General features: G+C 45.2%; 1 protein-coding gene across 5 annotated transcripts in view; it reads right to left on the bottom strand.

The window, feature by feature from the left end:
- IPPK (inositol-pentakisphosphate 2-kinase) overlaps positions 1 to 22,115 on the bottom strand; it is a 1,128,404-nt gene that overhangs the window by 157,705 nt on the left and 948,584 nt on the right. The window contains exon 13 of one of the 5 annotated variants that reach the window (XM_073592667.1): positions 18,194 to 18,419. The exons of the other annotated variants lie outside the window; for them this stretch is intronic. Coding sequence (XP_073448768.1) covers positions 18,233 to 18,419 — 187 coding nt within the window. The 3' untranslated portion in view covers positions 18,194 to 18,232. Of the gene's footprint in view, positions 1 to 18,193; positions 18,420 to 22,115 lie in introns of those variants that run through there. 5 annotated transcript variants of the gene reach the window in all.

Here is a 22,115-nt window from a genome sequence, read left to right on the forward strand (position 1 = left end):
CATCAGTGGAGTATCTAATACTACTGACACCCGCAAAGTTCCAATTACTAAACAGAATATGAATACCAGCCATAACCACCCTGCAAGAAATACACCTACCACACTAGAATCAAATAGTACAGTCTCCCCATCTACCTCACACCAGACTATCCCAAATTTCCATACGAGTATGTCACATACATCTCATAACCCTACCTCCAGCAATTCCACTATTCCATCCACTCCCAGCTCCAGGGGCACCATTGACTATTCCACTGTAACTGGTGCTCAACTTACTTCAGACGCAGCAATACCTGCGGTCTCTTTTTTAGGGCCCAGCCTCTTCCCCACCAGGCCGTCAAAAAGAAAATACACCGAAGAGGTTGTAGGGAACGAGGAGGAAAACATAAACCCAAGCCCACACAGCAGAAAACAACGCCTACGGTGAAGATTTTCAACTTATCTTCACACGCACTCACAACGCAGGAAACTATCTTACTCACACGAGGACTAACTTTCGCACCAACTAATTTGCCTAACGCCTTCCAGTTGTTCAAAGATTTGAACAAGTTTATCCGAGACCTTACCCTCAAAAGATTTTATAATATAAAAGCAGCTAAAGATGCATCTATCATTTCAATTGACACAACCTCCCCCTTTTCAGCCTATAGCAACATCCTAGACGAAAAAATAGCCTTGGATATATTAGAAGAATTATATCACGAAGGAACTGGACCATTCCTTAACCCTGATAATCCTGAATCAGATGCCCTTTTATATACCCAACATCTAAATTGTTCTCCTGCAGTTAAACACACCAATTTTCGTCGTGAACCGAATGTCCTTTGATGAATTCATTTTATGGGTATGAGTATCAGGATTGACGTATGTGGTGTAGGCTTGTTCGATGAGTGAAGGAGGGTAGCCTTTTTCAATAAATTTTTGTTTGAGATTTATGCTTTGTGTCTGATAGTCTGACTGCATGGTGCAATTATGTCTGAGATGGCAGAATTAACTTTTTGGAATGTCAACTATTGAAGTGCAGATAGGAATTCCCAGCAGTGGGTTTGCAATAATTTTTTGCATGGATGCGACCAGTATCATGAAATAGATCAAGGTCTAAGAATGCTAGATGTGTTTTATCGTGAACAGATGTAAAGGATAGGCCCATGTTGTTATTATTACAATGGGAAACAAAAGATTCAATATCATCTGTATTACCGTCCCAGATAATAATGATGTCATCAATATAACGACCGTAAAATATAATTTTGGCCATGAAAGGGTTATTCGCCCATATGTATCGCGTTTCCCAAAGACCCATAGTTAAGTTGGCATATGAAGGTGCAAAATTGGTGCCCATGGCAGTGCCATGGGTTTGAAGGTAGTAATGGTCTTCAAATAGGAAATAATTGTGAGTCAGGCAGAAGAATGTGGCATCTAGAATGAATTTAGCTTGGTTTGGATGAATAGATGGGTCTTCTGACAGAAAGTGTTGTATGGCCTGCATGCCGACATTATGGGGGATGGATGTGTATAATGATTGGACATCCAGTGATAGCCAGATGTAGTTGGGCTCCCCTTGGTATGGACCTAACAATTCAAGCAGGTGTATTCCATCTTTGATATGGGATTGTAAATTGGAAACAAAAGGTTTTAGAAAAAGGTCTACATACTGGGAAAAACCACTAGTAATACTGTTCATAGAGGCAGCTATGGGTCTGCCAGTGGGGTTGGTAGTGCTTTTATGTACTTTTGGTAAATGATAAAAATACGGAGTTTGATGATATTTTTTAACCAAGAATGAAGCTTCGTTTTTGGTAATTACATTATCTTTGGTGGCTTGGTTAACTAAAATTGTAGCATCAATAGTGAAACTAGGTAGGGGGTCCTCTTGCAATTTTGTATAGGTTTGTGAGTCTCCGAGTAGTCTAATGGCCTCTTTGATGTAGTCTACCCGGTTTTGCAACACAATGCTACCGCCCTTATCTGCTGATTTAGTGATAACATTCTCATTGGTTTTCAATAAATTGAGGGCTAATCTTTCTGGGTATGTTAAATTGTGATTTTTATAGGGGTTGTGTTGCTGTTGGCACATCATCAATAATTCAGAGTATACCATGTGGTAAAATGTTTCAAGGCATGGGCCTTTAGATTGTGTGGGATAAAAATTAGACAGGGGACGAAAATTGGTGTGTTTAACTGCAGGAGAACAATTTAGATGTTGGGTATATAAAAGGGCATCTGATTCAGGATTATCAGGGTTAAGGAATGGTCCAGTTCCTTCGTGATATAATTCTTCTAATATATCCAAGGCTATTTTTTCGTCTAGGATGTTGCTATAGGCTGAAAAGGGGGAGGTTGTGTCAATTGAAATGATAGATGCATCTTTAGCTGCTTTTATATTATAAAATCTTTTGAGGGTAAGGTCTCGGATAAACTTGTTCAAATCTTTGAACAACTGGAAGGCGTTAGGCAAATTAGTTGGTGCGAAAGTTAGTCCTCGTGTGAGTAAGATAGTTTCCTGCGTTGTGAGTGCGTGTGAAGATAAGTTGAAAATCTTCACCGTAGGCGTTGTTTTCTGCTGTGTGGGCTTGGGTTTATGTTTTCCTCCTCGTTCCCTACAACCTCTTCGGTGTATTTTCTTTTTGACGGCCTGGTGGGGAAGAGGCTGGGCCCTAAAAAAGAGACCGCAGGTATTGCTGCGTCTGAAGTAAGTTGAGCACCAGTTACAGTGGAATAGTCAATGGTGCCCCTGGAGCTGGGAGTGGATGGAATAGTGGAATTGCTGGAGGTAGGGTTATGAGATGTATGTGACATACTCGTATGGAAATTTGGGATAGTCTGGTGTGAGGTAGATGGGGAGACTGTACTATTTGATTCTAGTGTGGTAGGTGTATTTCTTGCAGGGTGGTTATGGCTGGTATTCATATTCTGTTTAGTAATTGGAACTTTGCGGGTGTCAGTAGTATTAGATACTCCACTGATGCCTGTGGTGGTGTTATTCCTTCTGGATACACTACTTGTATCTATAGTAGTGGTATTGTTCTGGTTGTTATGGTTGCCATCACCCTCGTTGGTTAAAAAACATTCCAAAAAGTTAATTCTGCCATCTCAGACATAATTGCACCATGCAGTCAGACTATCAGACACAAAGCATAAATCTCAAACAAAAATTTATTGAAAAAGGCTACCCTCCTTCACTCATCGAACAAGCCTACACCACATACGTCAATCCTGATACTCATATCCATAAAATGAATTCATCAAAGGACATTCGGTTCACGACTCAATTTCATAACAAATACAAAAATATGGAACACATAGTTCATAAACATTGGCCAATACTACTGCAGGATCCCAATCTCAAAGACAGTATATCAAATAAACCTAAATTTTCATATAGGAAAGCACCTAACATTAAGGGAAAGATTGCCCCAAGCAAACTCAAAAAGAAAACAAATACGTCATCTTCACTCCAACTCTTTTTTATGATTGGGATGTATCAATGCCGCAAACCCCTTTGCCTTACATGCAGTTTTGTACAACATGGTCAAAAAACATTCACGATTAAAAATAAAACATACAAAATTTCAGAATTCTACACCTGTTCTACAGACCATGTAGTATACTGCCTGACCTGCCCCTGCGGCCTCCACTATGTAGGTCGAACTATACGCCCCCTACGCCAGCGTTTTGGAGAGCACCGCCGATTCATCGAGGCCGGTAAAGACCATCATAGCGTCCCACGACATTTCACCCAACATCACCCTAAATCTACCGTAGGCCTAAAAGTATGGATCATCGAATCCATACCAGCCACTCTCCCTGCGGCAGAGAGATTTAAACGTCTCTGCCAACGGGAGACTTATTGGATATACGCTCTTGACGTACTTACGCCTGGAGGTATCAATGAAGAATTGGAAATTAGCACCTTACTCTAGATGATACCACATTTAACATACAGACTGTAATATTATGGTTCATTTATCATTCATCCCTCCTTATTATCATATCCATACGTCATGGTGTTTGCCTGTTATACATGTACATATCTGCCATCTGTCACAATCAAATACTATTTGTAGAGCATCCATTACATCTTATTACCTATTCCTATAAGTTAATTCCTTATAGTAGATTTGTGACCTTATTTGCGGGTGTGTAAATGCCCGGCCGCCCCTGTAACACACTCGCATACTTATTTACAGTCTATTATTATCTATTATCGTTAGAGTATTGCTACAGGCATAATCTGCACTATTTGTATAAGTATCCACCACCTCCTATTATCCTTCTGTAGTTTATAGACGCCCAGCCGCCCCTGTAACACTTCTATATTCTAGTACACAGTTGAGTAATACCTCTCACCGTGAGATTATTGCTACAGGCATAATCTGCACAATTCGTACAACTTGTATAAGCATCCACTATTTTCCTCTATCTGTCTTTAGTGTATAGACGCCCGGCCACCCTTGTAACACACACCTATACACTTATTCATAGTAAAGTAATATTCATCACTGTTTTATCATTGTTACAGACATAATTACTAATCGCTTATTACTTTTTTTTTTTTTTTATCCCCTTACAACAGATTTATTACTTTATTTGCATGTGTACAGATGCCTGGCCGCCCCTGTAACACAGGTGTATAGCTCCCCAGCTGCCCTTGTAACACGGCTACATATTTATTTACTATTTATTGTTAATTCAACATTAGACTTACAACCTTATTTGCATGTGTACAAATGCCCGGCTGCCTTTGTAACACGTGCACATAGATGCCTGGCTGCCCCGGTAACACATGTGTATATACGCCTGGCCGTCCTTGTAACACGGCTGTAGATTTATTCATTGTCAACTCAACATTAGACTTACGACCCTATTTGCATGTGTACAAACGCCCGGCCGCCTTTATAACACATTCATATAGACACCCTGCCGACCATGTAACACACCTGTATATTAATTCAATGTCAACCTTATGTTTGTATATTTATTTATTTATTATTGTTAATTTAACCACTGCCATCTGTGCCCTGTACCCGTGTGTCAAATTCCTTCAGGACTTCATTGTATATAGCACTGACGTAAATAATCCATTTTGCGAGTGCACGGTCGTCTTGGCCGTCCTCATAATACATCTGTCACTTCCCTTATCATTGTGTATTTAGTATCTGCCCACACTCCTCCCCTTGCTCCTCCCCCTCACCATTTATAAGCCAGCTTGAGGAGTGTGGGCGTAGGTCTGACGAAGGAGCCGCACATGCTCCGAAACGCGTTACCACCCCCTTCTCTACACTGACACCATCAGCCTTGCGTGTCCCGCAGTGAATACAGGCTTCCCTGCTGCCTCCTCTTTCCAACACGCATGAGAACGCTTTACAGCTGCTGGATGGCTCTACACTGCTCTCTACCACCGTGCTGAGGATGGACACATGCCACAGATGAGGACTCCTGATTTTATCATGTCTTTTAACACTCAACAATCTTGTAAGTGCTTTTAACCCTTTGTGCACTCTATTAAATTTTACATACTGCACTTAGAGGCGCCTTTCTTTTCCTTTTTTATATCTTCAGAGTTGCTTCTCCTCTAACCAAAGTGCTGCCAGAAGTGCCATCTCATCACTATCATCCCTCTGACCAGCTACCCACCTCCACCAGAGTGCCCTTATCACCTCTCAGAATGAAAAGTGAGTCAGTCTTCCGAAAAGGAGCCGACATATCTAAGTAAACCTTGACCGCTCTCACCACGTCCAGTGAGTGAAGCGATCTTTCCTTCTTAGACCTAGGGTTACGAAAGAAGGAAGGTAAAATGATATCCTGATTCAAGTGAAAACTGATAACCACTTTGGGTAAAAAATCTGGACAGGGTCGCATCACCACCTTGTCCTGATGTACAAACAGAAAGGGTTTTTCACAAGAAAGGGCGGCCAACTCTGACACCCTTCTGGCTGAGGTTATGGCCACCAAAAAGACCAATTTCCTAGTTAATAGGATCAAAGGAATATGCCTAATAGGCTCAAAGGGTTGACTCTGTAGAGCTGAAAGCATTTAGTTTAAGTCCCAGGGGCATAAGGGCGGCTTAATCGGTGGCCTTAAATGCAGCACCCCTTTGACAAAGGCTCGTACTAAAGAATGAGATGCGATTGGCCTCTGGAAAAAAAAGATAAGGCCGAAATTTGTCCCTTAATGGTCTCTAGAGATAGGTTTAAATCAATTCCTGTTTGAAGAAAGGCAAGGACCCTCCCAATCGTATACTTGCGAGGGTGCCATCTTCTCCTCTCGCACCAGGAAATGTACGATTTTCAGACCCTATGGTAAATACTTCTAGAAACTGGCTTTCTAGCATTTATCAGAGTAGACAGGACAGATCCTCTGATACCATGGTCTTTTAGTACTCTGGTCTCAATAGCCACGCCATCAAATTCGGCGACCGTATAGGAGGATGGTATATGGGACCTTGGGACAACAGGTCTGGACGGTATGGGAGGCACAATGGGTCCCCTACCGCCATCCTCACAATTTCTGAGTACCAAGACCTCCTGGGCCACCATGAGGCCACCAGAATTACTGTTTTCTGTTCCTCCTGTATCCTGCGTAACAGGTGCGGCAGCATCTGGATCGGAGGAAAAACGTAAATTAGGGAATACCGATCCCAGGGAATCACCAATGCATCCGTCCCTACGGCAAGTGGATCCCTGGTCCTGGATACAAAGCTGTCCACTTTGGCATTGAACCTGGAGGCCAGGAGATCCACCTCTGGCATCCCCCAACGCTGGCAGATTTGAAGGAAAACCTCAGGGTGAAGGGACCACTCCCCCGGTAACAATTGCTGACGACTTAGGTAGTCTGCCCGCCAATTGTCCACACCTGGAATAAAGACTGCCGACAGAAACGGCATGTGCCTTTCTGCCCAAGTTAATATGTGATTTATTTCCCTTTGGGCTGCCCGGCTCCGGGTGCCCCCTTGGTGGTTGATGTATGCCAAAACCGTGGAGTTGTCGGACTGGATTCTGACCGTAAACCCCCGCAATCTGGACGTCCAGAATAGGAGAGCCAAACAAGCTGCCCGGATTTCCAGCAGATTGATGGGCAAGGTCTTTTCTACTTGGGACCATTTTCCCTGTACTGAGGCCTCTTCCAGGACTCTTCCCCAGCCGAGACGGCTTGCGTCTGTAGTCACCACCTTCCAAGTGGAAAGGATTTTCCGCCCTTCAAGTTGTTGGTTCTTGACCATCAAGAGAGGTCCTGTTTTACCTGTAGGGATAGAGACATGGGATGATCCAAGGTTTGAACAGACTTGTTCCAAGCTTCCAGGATAGTTTTTTGGAACAACCTGGAGTGAAACTGCGCATAAGGAACTGCGCTAAAAGATGCCACCATCTTGCCCAGCAGCCTCATACACAGTCGAATTGAAGGCCTTTCTACTCTTTTGACTTCTCAGACCAGCTCCACTATGGACCTGACCTTTAATGGAGGTAAAATTACCCTTTCCTGGGTTGTATCTAGGATTAGGCCTAGACTCTGACTTGTCATTTCAGCCTCAAATCCAATCATTGTCAAAAGTTTGTAGAATTCACCTCCGTAACATCTTTAAAATTCACCCCTTTTTAACAAATGAAACCACCAAGCTCCTCATTCACTCCCTTGTTATCTCTCGCCTTGACTATTGCAACTCCCTTCTCATTGGCCTACCTCTCCATAGGCTACCCCCTCTTCATTCTATCATGAATGCTGCTGCCAGACTTATCCACCTTACCAACCGCTCAGTGTCTGCCAACCCTCTACTCCAATCCCTACACTGGCTCCCAATCACCCAGCGAAATAAATTCAAAATACTAACCACAACCTCTCCGCTCTTCTCAAGACCTCCTGCTTTCAAGCTCTCTCATCTCCTCCTCCCATGCTCGTCTCCAGGATTTCTCCAGAGCCTCACCCATTCTCTGGAACTCGCTACCTCCATCTATCCGGCTATCCCCTACTCTTGCTACCTTCAGGCGATCCCTGAAAACTCATCTCTTCAGGAAAGCCTATCACGTCTCCAACTAATCTCCTACCACTTCCATCAGCTCATTCCCCACAGTTACAAACTTTTGTACCACCTGTCCCACCCTATTAGATTGTAAGCTCTTCTGAGCAGGGCCCTCTTAATCTTCTTGTATTTTATTGTATTATAACTGTATTGTCTCCATTTTATATTGTAAAGCGCTGCGTAAACTGTTGGTGCTATATAAATCCTGAATAATAATAATAATAATAATAATATGTCAAGACCTGAACTGGAGGAAGGGCTGATTTGTCCGTATTCAGAATCCAGCCTAGGAACTTCAGGAAATGAACGGTAGTTGTAACGTTTTCCACTAAGGTGGAGTAAGTCTGGTCTCTTAACAGAAGGTCGTCCAGATATCCTACCACCAAGATCTTTTGGGACCTTAGTAAGGCCAACACTGGAGCCAAAACTTTTGTGAAGACTCGAGGGGCTGTGGCTAGACCGAACGGAAGTGCCACAAACTGGAAATGACACCCTTCTACTGCAAAGAGCAGAAACCTTTGATGCGGACCGAAAATTGGCACATGTAGGTATGCATCCTTGATGTCTATGGATGCTAAAAAATCCTCCCTTCTCAAGGATGCGATTACTGAACGAACCGACTCCATACGGAAGGTTCGGACGTTTAGAAAGGAATTTAGGGGCTTGAGGTCCAGAATGGGCCTTACCACCCCATTTGGTTTGGGCACTGTGAATAGGTTCGAATAGAATCCCTTGAATTTTTCCTTGTGTGGAATCTCGATAATTACCTACTGCCTAGCTGTTCTATAGCTAAGAATAAGCTTTTCTTGTTTACTGGGTCTGATGGGACTCTGGATACCAGAAACCGATTTGGAGGAAAATCCTGGAACTCTATTTTGTAACCTTGTGGTACCGTGGAAATGACCCACCTGTCCTGAACCAATTTTCCCCAAGCGTCTGCAACCGCCGCAGTCTGCCCCTCACCTGCAAGAGTGGGGGCGCCCCTTCACAAGGAGGGCTTGGAATTGGTTTTGGCTGGTTTCTGGGTCCAAGGTCTTTTTTGACCCTGAGGTTTCTTAAAGGTAGGCGGCTGAGGCCGTTGATACCTCTTGGGAGAAGAGGCGCCTGGCCCAGGAGCGTTGGGAATTTTAAAGGAAGGCTGCTTATTCCTTCTTTTAACTGGAAGCAAGAAGCTCTTTCCTCCTGAGATCTTTTGGATATATTTATCCAGATTTTCTCCAAACGCTCACCATGAAAGGGAAAAGCCGCGAGTAGCCTTTTGCATGGCATCTTGGCTGACCAGTTCTTTAGCCACAAGACCCTGCGCATATGGATTGAGAGTAGCGCAAAACGAGACATCTGCTGGATCGAGTCCTTTAATGCGTCTACCGCAAAACATAAAGCGCAAGGAAGTTCTGACGGTTCGTCAGAAAACTCCTCCTGACCAGGTAAGCTCCTGACCAATCTTTTAAAACGGTCCTTCAAGGACTGACAAATACCGATAGCCGCAACTGCCGGTTGTACTGCTGACCCAGCCACCGCAAAGGAGGCTTTTACTAAAGATTCCAGCTTTTTATCCGCCGGATCTTTAAACCCTTGGGCATTATCCACTGGACAGGTTAAGCTTTTATTCACAGATGAAATGGTAGCATCGACCAAAGGGTATAAAAAGGAAAACCTTTTTGGAGGCAAATATATCCTGTCCGGGTGGTCCCAGTCAGCGTAAATCACCTGTTCCAACAATGGATGCACAGGGAACGCCTGGGAACCTTGCTGAGGCCGCAAGGATCCCAATGTAGAACAGGAAAGTCCCGGTCCCCACACCGGGGGAAACTTAAATCCTGCTCTTACCATTTCAGCTAAAGATTGGATGAATAATTTTTGGGATTGGGAAGCCGACATTGGTTCCTCAGAACCTGAATCCCCCGCCGAGGATTTTTCAGCCTCTGCTTCCTCCTTATTTTTTACGGCCACCTCCTCCAAATCCTCTGCCCATTCTGGATCCAAATCACAAGGACCCAACTGGCTAAGAGAGTCCTGGTGCTCTAGTGACTCTCCACTGGGACCAGGCTCAGGAAAGGGAGATCTATGACGTTTCTTCCCTCCCTGCGTTACTGAGGTAATCATACCCACTATTTTGCCCTCAAGGCCAGCTAGGGCTGATGCTAAGTAATCCTTAGTAACATAAGCCGATGCAGGGATATTGGTAGTGGCTACTACACCTGACAAATGCAATGGCTCAGGCAGGCCAAATGCGGCAGGTCTTTCAGGGGAGATTGATGCTGCAGTAGCCTGAGGTTGATCTCCTGTTTTTGAAGGAGTCATTTTAACCCCTGGACTTGCCCTACTCCCTGTACCTCGTTTTCTGGAAGAGACTGCTTACAGGGTTTGAGGGAAAATATATATACTCTCTCTGTGCTATATAGCTGAGCCCAGCGTATAGCAACTATCACGGCCCTTAACCTTCAACGTGATGCAAATGCCCAACTCACGTTCCCAGTTTGTGTCCCACCGCACTAGGTTGCTGGTACTTGCAAGCATACACTGACAAGCTACATTACTATGACACACGCGGACGCTGACTTCCCTCTATATGCGTGCACCGCCACATGACACACGCACCCCCGGGATCTTACTGCACATGCGCACACCCACGGGTCCATACAGCCAAGCCGCGATGCACGCAGTGACCTCCCCGGCCTCGCACGCCGTAGCACACGTGGATGCGGGCACACGGCGCACATCCCGATGCACGCGCACGCTCCTGCGCCATGCGGGAGACACCCGCCTAAGTGCATCTTGCGGCAGTTTGTAACCTTCCATACAGTGGGAACGTAAGGCACGGAATTTTGCAAAACAACACATGTTATAGCAATACAGTAATACTGTTTAGGCCTCCAGAGGGAGCACTCACCGATCCTCGCTGCAGGGCCTGGAACAGGCCCAATCTTCCCCCATCACCGCGGGTAGCGCCACTGAGGACCCTCAAGGACTGGGGTCCCTTTTTGTTTCAGGGTCCACACCCTTGGACCTGTAAGGCACCCTTCTGGTTTCCTTGGGCAGGTAATTGACCAGGAATACCATATAACAAGGGTCCAGCGCCATAAAGGACACATTACAGGCAAAACCTTGTTCTTGAACCAAGGCTCGGGTATCATCCACTTTAGCTTTAATATGCCATCCGAATGGATCCGATTATAACATCCTCACTGGGACATTATTGAAAAATTTGAAGAGCTTACACAGCCATGACCATCACCTTCAAGACGCTGGCAAAAAACTAAAAGGTACTTCCTGTATGGGAGGGGTTATATGGGAGGAACCTTCTTGCTATTGGTTACCAGTGTCCAATCACCTAAAGGTAGCATATAACCTAGATAGTCATTATTATGGTGCTCTGTGTCCCATGATGTACGATAAAGAAAGAGAAGGCGGCAATTATTACGTATAAAAAAACCTCACTGTATTTCATGGATATTTTACAACATTAATTGGGTGTAGCTAATCTGAGTGACCCATTTTTTGTCAAAAGTATATAGTTATCAACTTCATATTATGTTGGACAGATAGAAAGCCTCTATGATCCATACCTTGAGTCCACTGGTAGACTTATTGTGTTTTAGCATGAAGTGCCTAGGGACACTATGTTCTACATCACCAGACTACGAGTCTCCGGTAGGTCTCAAATCTTTCCCTAATTGTGCCAATAGTGCGACCTACATAAAATAAGCCACAGGGAAATGTTAACTCCTTGGCACCGGCCACACGCAAATATGCAGTCTCTCAGTAGGTGGGCCTTGGTGCCGAGTGGCTACATATTTGCGTGCATTAGTGTAAATATAGCTGTGCCGAGAGTGTGCGCCCTGCACGCTCCAGGCACAGTTACCAGCAGCTAACTGAAAGCTTCCGATCCCTACTTGCGATCGGGAGCTTTCCGATCAAGTGACTGTCGTGACAGCCAATCATGGCGGTCACATTGATCATAAACTCAGCCCCGCCTCCCTGAGTCCTAAACCCTTTAAAGGGTCAGGAGGCGCCAGCTCCAAGGGATTAAACAGGGGGGGTCAATGCAGTCTATCTTGGCCAGAACCTAAAACATGTTCCGTGTTGAGACTGTGTATGTAAACATATCAGATTCTATATTAGCAACAGTACTATTATTTTCATCCTCTCTCTTATCTCTTTTCAATCTTAGTTTATTTCAAGATAAAAGCATAACAGAGAAAGAAAGCACTTTACAATATAATATTACATACATTTTACAAAGAGTAATGAGGTGAACCTTTACTATATATGTATAGGCTGAGACAATTTGACGTAGAGTCTCTGGTGAAACAATAAAATATCACATTGTACATAAATGTTTAATGCCTTCTATCAAACTCTCTATACCTCTGCTCTTCCCCCCGACTTCCAGCCAGAGTTGTTGCAAAATCTTTTAGATCCGCTGGCACTTGGCTGGCTGTCGGACGAGGAACGAGAATCGTTGGTACGCCCTTTTACGGCCCCAGAGGTTTTAAAGGTCATACGGTCCTTCCCTTTGGGAAAGGCGCCAGGGCCGGATGGCCTTCCAATAGAATTTTATAGAGCACATGCAGCACTTTTGGCACCCACCTTGGCCCAACTATATACCATCTGTTTATCTAAGGGTGATCTGCCCCTTTCAATGCATCAGGCCTATCTTACTTTGATCCATAAGGACCTTAAGGACCCAGAGCTATGTGCCTCATACAGACCAATAGCCTTATTAAATAATGACTTAAAAATTTTAACCAAACTGCTGGCTACCCGTTTATATCCATTACTACCTTCGGTTATTGACCCCGATCAAACAGGATTTATGCCTAAAAGGTCAACTGATGTTAATCTTAGGAGAGTTTTCACCAATATACATGCCCAACACAACAACTCCGGTACAAGGGCCATTGCCTTATTAGATATAGAAAAGGCATTTGACACAGTAGAGTGGCCCTTTTTGTGGGAGACTCTACGTAGAATGGGTTTTCCACTACGGTTTATATCATGGTTGCAGGTGATCTATAGGTGTCCCATCTCATCGATTCGTTTGGGCTCCAGGCTCTCAACCCCATTTCGACTGTTTCGGGGAACTAGACAGGGTTGCCCTCTTTCCCCGGCCTTATTTGCTTTAGCCATAGAGCCAGTTGCAGAGGCTCTTCGCACATCGCCTCATATTAAGGGGCTCCGTATTAGCATGCTAGAGGAGAGGGTAGCCCTGTATGCAGACGATATGGTTCTGTTTCTTGGGGATGCGGGTCCATCACTCCAGGGTGCTCTGTCACTCCTCAATACATTCTCCATAGTAACGGGCCTTCGGGTAAACTGGTCAAAATCTACTTTATTTCCAATAGATCAGGCAGCCAAAGCTACATCCTCTCCAGACAGTCCATTGAAGTGGGTTGACTCCTTTAAATATCTTGGGGTTTATGTCTCCGCACAAGCTTCAGATTTTCTTAAATTAAATTTAGATCCGGTAGTGGGGGATATGAAAGTTAAACTCAAGGCATGGAATAACCTGCCCCTGTCGGTATGGGGAAGGGTTAACTTGCTTAAAATGAAGGTCACCCCCAAATTCATTTATTTATTCCGCCATTCCCCGCAGTGGATTCCTAAATCCTTTTTCACTAAACTAAATCAACGTTTCTCGAAGTTTCTCTAGGGCCTTTCACCACCCAGATATAAGCTATTGACACTAATGAGGCCACTGTCGCGGGGTGGCATGGCCTTCCCGGACTGCTATAAGTATTTTTTGGCGACACAGCTTGTGACAGTGGTCTGGTGGTTAAATCCGGATAAAACTAATGTGGCCTCCGTTTTGGAGGCCACTGTGGCGGGCTCTTGGGAATCCCTTCGATATTTAATTCATAGAGGCCCATGTGCCCCACACTTATTAACTCCGTCTATGCTTACTACCCTACGGGCCTGGAAAATGGGTTTGGTTATTGAAAAATATACCCAGACTGAAATTTCCCCTAATGCTCCTCTATGGTTAAACCCTAACTTACCACACTTTTATAAATCTATAGACCCTCAGGTATGGACTAGATATGGTATAAAACTAATCTCACAAGTGGTGTCTTGCACTTCATTGCTTTCCTTTTGCCAGCTTTCCTCTCAGTATAACCTTCCGCAACATTACCAGTTCCGCTATCTTCAACTTCTGCACGCTTTCGAAGCCCAATTCCCACTTTCATCCTGTATACTAACACAGTCTAAACTGGAGAACACTCTTAGATCCGGCTGTACAAAAAAACCTACATCTTACCTATATCAGCACCTAATCTATGTGTCCTTGCCACCGTTGGACGGCCTCTTGTCCCGTTGGCAGCGCGACATTCCAGCTTTGAATAGCGACGATTGGGATAATGTTTGGGACTTCCCCTTTAGCTCGCTAGTTTCTATACGTGACAAATTAGTGCAATATAAAATAATACACCGGGCGTATTTTACTCCCCACAGACTTCACTTGATAAACCCTGCCCATTCTCCTAAGTGTTGGAGATGTAGCTCCACCCCTGGAGATTTTTCACACATTTTTTGGCATTGCCCAAAGATACAACAATTTTGGGGGGAGGTCCTTGCTTTAATCAATAAAATTGCATCTACTAACTTACCACTGACTATGGAGATCTGTATGTTGGGCCTTATAAAAAAATTATTAGTTCCTGCTGTAGCCAAACGTACGATGATTGGTTTGCTTCTATTCTATGCTAGGAAAATCATAGCATTTCAATGGAAAAAACCATATCCCCCCACAAGCGTTCAGTGGAAACGTTTGGTTAACGACAATCTTCCATTATATAAAGATACCTATCTTAATAGAGGTTGCCAATTGAAATTTAATAAAGTTTGGAGTGGGTGGCTGGAGGAAATGAATATTGTTTACTAACTTTTGACTAGTCTCAGGCACTACACCATAGAATTGACGACTAAATATAGTCTCCAGTTAATAGGTATCGGCTTTCATGGGCTGTGGGGTTTTTTTTTTTTTTTTTTCTTCCCAACCAAAGCATACCTTCTAGCAGGAGGAAAGGGGCATTTTCTTCCTATATTTATATCCCACATTTGTATTGCATGTATGTATTATTGCGATTTTTCACGTTAACTACCAGTTGTACTTGCTGTATTACTTGTACAAACTAACTAACCAATCTGTATATGTCTTTATGTTTCGTTTGTTCCATTAAGAAAAAAATCTGAATAAAAATAGATAATAAAAAAAAAAAAAAAAAAAAAAAAAAAGTACATAAAAGCCTTCGATATAAGAGAAGGATAACATGCGTGTAGGATCCAACATATATTTACCCTTAAGGTTTTGCGTGCTGGTATTGTCATGAGGATCATCCTATTCAGGCTGATATGCTGTAGGGATCTTTTATATACTTATAATAGATATTTAATTCATTGGGCTAATCTGGCCTTTAATCATATGCTTGAGTGATTGGTTCAAAACAGAGAGAGAAGTAAGCAAAGAGAGAGAAGAGAATGATAGCATGTAAAGAAATAAGGGATAGTAAAGAAGGTAAGGGTCACTCCAGCGTGGCTATCCGGGGGATGAGGTTGGGACATCCACAACCCAAACAGTAAAGTCATCAGAGTATCGAAACATGGACCACGAGGTCCAGGTGGTGGAGAACTGTTCCTCCTTCCCCGCTTCCCGCGCCAACAGGAGCTCCAGATCTCTTATCTGATCCACCTTGACAGCCCAATCGCCCAAGGAAGGCACATCTGTTGTTCTCCAATGTCAGGGAATCACTGACCTAACTGCGGCCAGAAAGTGGCGCAATGTATCTTTTTTAATCGACTTGAGGGGTCCTGGGAGCATAGATAGTAGGGCTATCTCTGATGTGGGCTTAATTGAGGTCGCCATCAGCCTGCCGTATAGATCAAAAACTTTTTGCCAAAGTTTCCTAATTGGAGGGCAAGCCCACCAAATGTGGAGCATTGTCCCTCTAGAGGATAGGCATCGCCAACAAGTATCTGACAAAGAAGGGTTAAACTGTTGAATAGTCGCTGAGCATCTGTACCACCTCGTCAATAGCTTAAACCCTTTTTCTTGAGTCTTAGTTGCCAAGGAAATCCTATGCGTCAGATAAAGCTTTTTTGCCAATCAGCAGAGGAGATAGAGTGTTGTAAGTCTGTTTTCCATTTCTGCGTGTATGTTGGAAGGTCAGGGGCAGAGATGTTCAGTAGTAGGGAGTATAACAGTGATACTACGTGTGTTGGCGGGTCCGGTTGTAAGAGCAGCTCGTCAAAGTTTGATGGGTCAACTAGAATCTCTGAGGTGGAGGAGAAGGTACGTATGTAGGACATTAATTGACCCCTCTGTAACCACATTGTTGGGGGCCTCAGGTCTGTCTGGGAGGGTATGTCTATTCTCAAGGATGGGTCAGCGCGTAGAACCTGCGCTAAGCGTCTATGACTAAGCGTTTATTCCAGGGTCCAAATCTCCACTTACTTACGGCTGGGGGGAAGGCCGGAGTCCAGAAGAGAGGGGTCATAGGGCCCTGAGGTTTAGATAACTTACCAGTTAAGATCAGACGGTCCCAAATCTGAAGTGTTTGACGAGTGAGAGCAGTAGAGAGTGTATTATCCTTACGCTGAGCCGTATGGGTCCACGGCAAGGCGCAAAGATCAATCTCATTGAGATGTCTCTCCAGTTGAACCCAAAGCTTGGAGGAAGGGTGGTGAAACCAATCCACGATACGTATGAGTACCGCCGCCTTATATGTGGGGGCATCTGGGACCCCCGCTCCCCCCCGGGCTTTTGGAAGGATCATTGTGTCGTTGTGTCGTATTTTATCCTGGGACGGTCCCCCTTCCATATGAATTTAGAAAAAATCTGACAAAGCCTTTTAAAGAACGAGGTGGGAATATGGATAGAGATAGTTTGAAAAAGGTATAGGAATCGAGGGAGAACATCCATCTTCAAAACATTCACCCTACCCAACCAAGAGAGCTGTTTAGATGCGTATGTAGCCAGATTCGCTTGTGTTCTAAGAAGTAGAGGGGTAAAGTTACTGGAGAATTGGGATGCGTCTGTTGGGATATGAATGCCTAGATAGCGAATAGATGTGGAGCTTGTCTTAAAAGGAAAGGAGGACGCTTTTGGGAGTGAAATGTTGAGGATTTCCGACTTACTATGATTAACTTTAAAGTTACTAACCTATCCATATCTCTGAAACTCCTGTATAATGGAGGGCAGGGAAACTTGCGGTTGGGTTACAAACATGAGCAAGTCATCTGCAAATAGGGCAATTTTAGTATGTAGGGCCTATATTAATACCATGAATAGCCGGGTTGTTCCTAAGGGCAATGGCTAGGTGTTCCATAACAAGAACATAGAGAATGGGGGACAAAGGACACCCCTGCCGCGTTCCATTGTGAATAGTGAATTTTGGGGATAGGGATCCATTTAATCTGATCCTAGCGGAGGGGGATGTATAGAGGGACATTATTCTGGAGAGCATGTTTTGGCCTAGACCCATGTGTTGCAGTGATAGGCGAAGGAATTGCTAGTCGACGCTGTCAAAGGCCTTCTCCGCGTCGACCGTGAGAGGGCACAATGGGATATTGTGGGTCCAAGCATAATCGGCAATGAAGTGTTTTCAGGGTGTTATCTCGCGCCTCTCTTCCACTCACAAAGCCAACCTGATCTAGGTGTATTAGACTGGGTAACAATGGTTGTATTCTATTAGCTAGCACCTTCGCGTACACCTTCAGATCTACCCCTATCAGCGATATGGGCCAGTAGTTTGCACACATAGTCAGGTCTTTGTCCGGCTTTGGGATAAGGGCGATATGTGCTTCTAGTGTTTGCGGCGGGAATACTGATCTCTCAGAGAGGGAGTTAAACACTTTTGTTAAGAAGGGGGTAAGAAGGGGAGCAAATTGTTTGTAAAATTTTGGAGTGAAGCCATCAGGGCCCGGACTTTTACCAGCTGGGGTAGATGCAATGGCGCGGGCAACTTCGTCTTCCGAAATCGGAGTTTCAAGGTCCTCTATAGTTTCATCATCTAGAGTAGTTCAAGAAAAGGAAGGGGGGAGGGGGACGGCCGCAGTTAGCTGCTCCTGTCAGCCAATGTCTCCACCCCCCGACAGGGAAAAGAGGGGGACTATTACGGTACTCAATGTAAATATGTAGTAAACATAAGGGGTAAAGAAGGGGAATAACAGGTTTTATAAAAATTCACTTTTAATAGAACAGTATTTAAAAAGTTACAATACCGCATGCAGTTGCGATTTGAAACAATGACAATACATACAGCCATAAAAAGGAAGGGGGGGGGAGGAATACCACAGAGTTGGACCAGTGGATTCCACCCAATTTTGATGGTAGATATATATATAGCTTAAGTTCTCGACCGGTTTCGCGGTTCTCACCGCTTCTTCAGGAGAGCCATATCTATAGTGTGACATAAGATAGTTGTAACAAATACAGACATCTCAACAAGTGCATATGATAAAATTATTACCGCAGCAGAGTTATTAATAATACATCAAAAACAATTACATACAAGTTATAAACAATAAGGACAAGCTCACCCATTCAGGAATTCTCTGAGGGTATGCAGAGCCCCATGTGATTCCCCCTGCGGCGGACACAGGGGATGACAAACAGCCTCTGGTGGATACATTTTGAGTAAATGAATTGTACAAATCACCAGACTATGGTATCCAGAAAAAGGTGGGTTATAAAAGTGCCAGTAATATAACTGTCAGAAATTCCGAAAAAATGGTGCAGTGGAGGGGCAGAGAAAATGATGTGATATTGCTTGAGATATTAGGGTGGTGGGGGGGACAGGAGAGGGAGGAGGGGAGTGGGGGGAAGGGAGGAGGGAACCGGAAAGAAGGGGGGGGAAAGGGAGAAAGAGGGGAAAAAAAAGGAGGGGGGAGGGAACGAGGAGGGAAAAAAGGGGGGGGGGAGCAGGACAGGGAAGCAGAAGGGGAAACAAGGAGGAGGGGGAGGACCGGGGAGGAGAAGGGAAGGAGGGGGGAAGGAGGGAAAGGGAAATGAGGAAGGAGGGAAGGGAGAGAGAGAAAGGTGGGGAGAGGGGGGGGGGGGGAGGGGGAGGGGGGGAAGGGGGGAAAAAGATTAATTGGCTATATGACGCATAAGCTGGGGTGGATAAGAGCTTCCCATTAAGAGGACCGTAGAACAGAGAGGTCAGGGAGGACCATGAAACTGTTAGCAGTAAGAGCCCCCTAGAGCTGGAACCAATAGTGCGTAAAGAGGGGGGGGAGGTCACAGCAGCAACTGAAATCAAAATGTATGTATCAAAATTACCATACATATTGATATACAGAGGGTTAGTCCACAGGTAGTATAGTGGTATAAATACATACACTGGGAATAGATAGAGCAAGGTTTAACATTACGTGAGGTAATGCAGACTGACAGTGAGTATGGAACAGTCTATTCCAGGCTGAAAGGCACTAATCACCAGGGAAAAGGGAAGGCAGTGGAAGTATAGCAGTGAACAGGGAGTCTGATAACACTGCATACAGGGTTATTACAGTAGGCGCCACACAGGTGTTAAATTCATGCGGGACCATTGATAAGGGGTGAAAAGAAAAGCTAACAAGTAGCGGGGGAGAGAGGAGGGAGAGAACTCACCTATAGGGGGAGCGATCCTCAGGCAGCGCAGCATCAGGAGGCTGTAGGCTCACACAGCGGTCATTGCTGGCCGCTATAAAAGCACCCCAACCCGGAAGTCAGGGACGGCAAGGAGGGGGCGGTCCCTGACGTGGCCGGGTCTGTTCGCTCCCCCGCACTGCGCAGGTGCATAGCTAAGTGCTACTGCGCAAGCGCGCGCTCCTATCAAAGGGAAACGAGTTCCCAGACACAGAGACACAAGCAGCCCAGAGGCTGCCAGGGCAAACATGTGTCCGCCGCAGAGAGAAGTATCGAGGCACAGCAGTGACCAGCCAGAAACCTGATGGTCAAGGGAGAGGTTGTCCTTTAACAGCAATGTGTAAAACATCATGATAACATCAATAGTCTATAAAGGAGAACAGTATATTGATTAAATACGTAAACATTGCAAGTGTCAACAAACAACAACAAAAAGGGTAGACCTTAAAGCGGGGGTCCACCCATCTATCGTTTTTTTTTTTTTGGAGTTCATTCACAAACTTTTCTTCTCATGATTATCTACTCACATGTTCTGTGTAATAAGTCTGCCTGTGTCCGATTTCGTTGTAAAGAATAACTTATAAAATTCACTGAAGGCGGTTTCCATCTTCATTGTGGGCATTTGAAGCCCACAAGCATGTATTTTCCTGGATGCGGTGAATGCTGTACTCCCAGCATTCACCGAGATGTTGTGATGACGCTGTTGCACAATGCATGCTGGGAAGCCTGAGACTAGCTCCCAGGGGACTGTGGGAGGTCTGGGAGAGGCTAGAAACACGCCCTACTCCCATGGGAGGAAAACCAGGAAGTGCTAAGAAGATTAGAAAAAAAAAGGTAATTACGGGGATTTAAATTTTTTTACACAGCATGTCAGCATCTAGGCAAGGAAGAGAATGCATAGAGATAATGTTCAAAATTTGGGTGGAACCCCGCTTTAAGCAGAGAAGGCATCATACATAATAGTACATCCCAATAACAAAAAAAGGTGGGGGGAGGGAAGGAAGGGGGATAGTAACCACCCATGGGGGGGGGACAAAGGGGGGGGAGAGGGGGGAGGGAAGAAGATGGGGGGGAAAGGGGGGAAGGGAGGGGGGGGAGAAGGGGACAACGGATAAGCAAGGGAGGGGGGGAAAGGGGGGGGAAGGGAGAATGGAACAGAGGAGGGAAATTGGAAGGGGGGGGGGAGGGAGAAAAAGGAGGGGAAAGGGAGATAGGAAGAGGAAGGAAAGAGGGGAGGGGGGGGAAGGAGGGGGGAAGGAAGGGGGAAGGAAGGGGGGGGAAAGGAAGGGAAGGGGAAGGGGGAAGGGGGAGGGAAGAGGAAAGGGGGGGAAAGAGAAGGGGAAAAGGGAAAGGAGGGGGGGAATGGGGGAAAAAGAGGGGGGGAAAGGGGGACGGAGGGGAAAGGGACGGAGGGGGGGGAATAAGGGGGCAGGGAGGAGAAGGACCCAAGGCCTCACAGAAAGGCCGTATACGACACTGACTCGTTAAGGCCGGGGGGATAGTAGCGTTAAGTCGCTCGATCCAAAGGGATTCCCTTTGGAGTATCGAGCGATCCCAATCCCCACCCCTGGGATTGGGTTGAACTACCTCTAGCACCAGGAACTTGACAACGGAGTTGTCAAATCTGTGGTGCAGGCCAATATGTCGGCCAATGGTAGTCAATTTTCCATTTTTCGAATCGAGAGATGGTCACCGATTCTCTGTCTAAATTCCCGGATTGTTTTGCCCACATAGAAGGCTTTACACACACAGTTCATTAGATAGACCACCCCTTTTGTGCCGCAATTGGCAAAGGTCAGAGGAACCAGGATCTCCCCATTAGGTAAAACCATAGCTCTACTTCGTGGACCCAGGGCACCGGGGACAATCCCCGCACTGAAATGTTGCCGTTGGTCCACTCCTCAAGGGTCTAGCAGGGTTATAGTGGCTAGCAGTTAGTTGATCACGAAGCGACCGCGCTCTATACGGAAGACAACTTCCGGAGTGGGTCGAATGTATTTAGTAAGTGTGTGATGTTCAGCCAAGAGATGCCAATTTTTGGTTAAGATATTACGGAGTAAGTTTGTGGTTTGCAGAATAGGTCGTGATGAATCTTACGGTTTCTGTAGGGGGGGAGGGTTCCCTGCCTTTAAAAAGTAGGGAGGTCCGAGAGCGTGACATAGCCTTGTTATATGCTTTACGTAGATTGGTAGAGGAATAACCACGTAGTAAAAGGCGTTCACGTAATGCCCTAGCCTGACGTTTAAAGTCGCTGTCGCGTGTACAGTTTCTACGTAGACGTAGGTACTGAGCATAAGGTATGCTCCGCACCAGGGGGCTCGGGTGTGCGCTAGGGCAAATAAAAGGATATTGCCAGCAGTTGGTTTTCTGTAAAGGTCAGTGCCCAATGGTCCATCCGGTTGTTTGATAATCAATTAGGTCTAAGAAGGGGATTTGCTCAGTCTCGATCTTGAAGGTAAATTTGAG

Source organism: Aquarana catesbeiana, linkage group LG07, assembly GCF_042186555.1.
Source record: "Aquarana catesbeiana isolate 2022-GZ linkage group LG07, ASM4218655v1, whole genome shotgun sequence".
NCBI classification, from domain to species: Eukaryota; Metazoa; Chordata; class Amphibia; order Anura; family Ranidae; genus Aquarana; species Aquarana catesbeiana.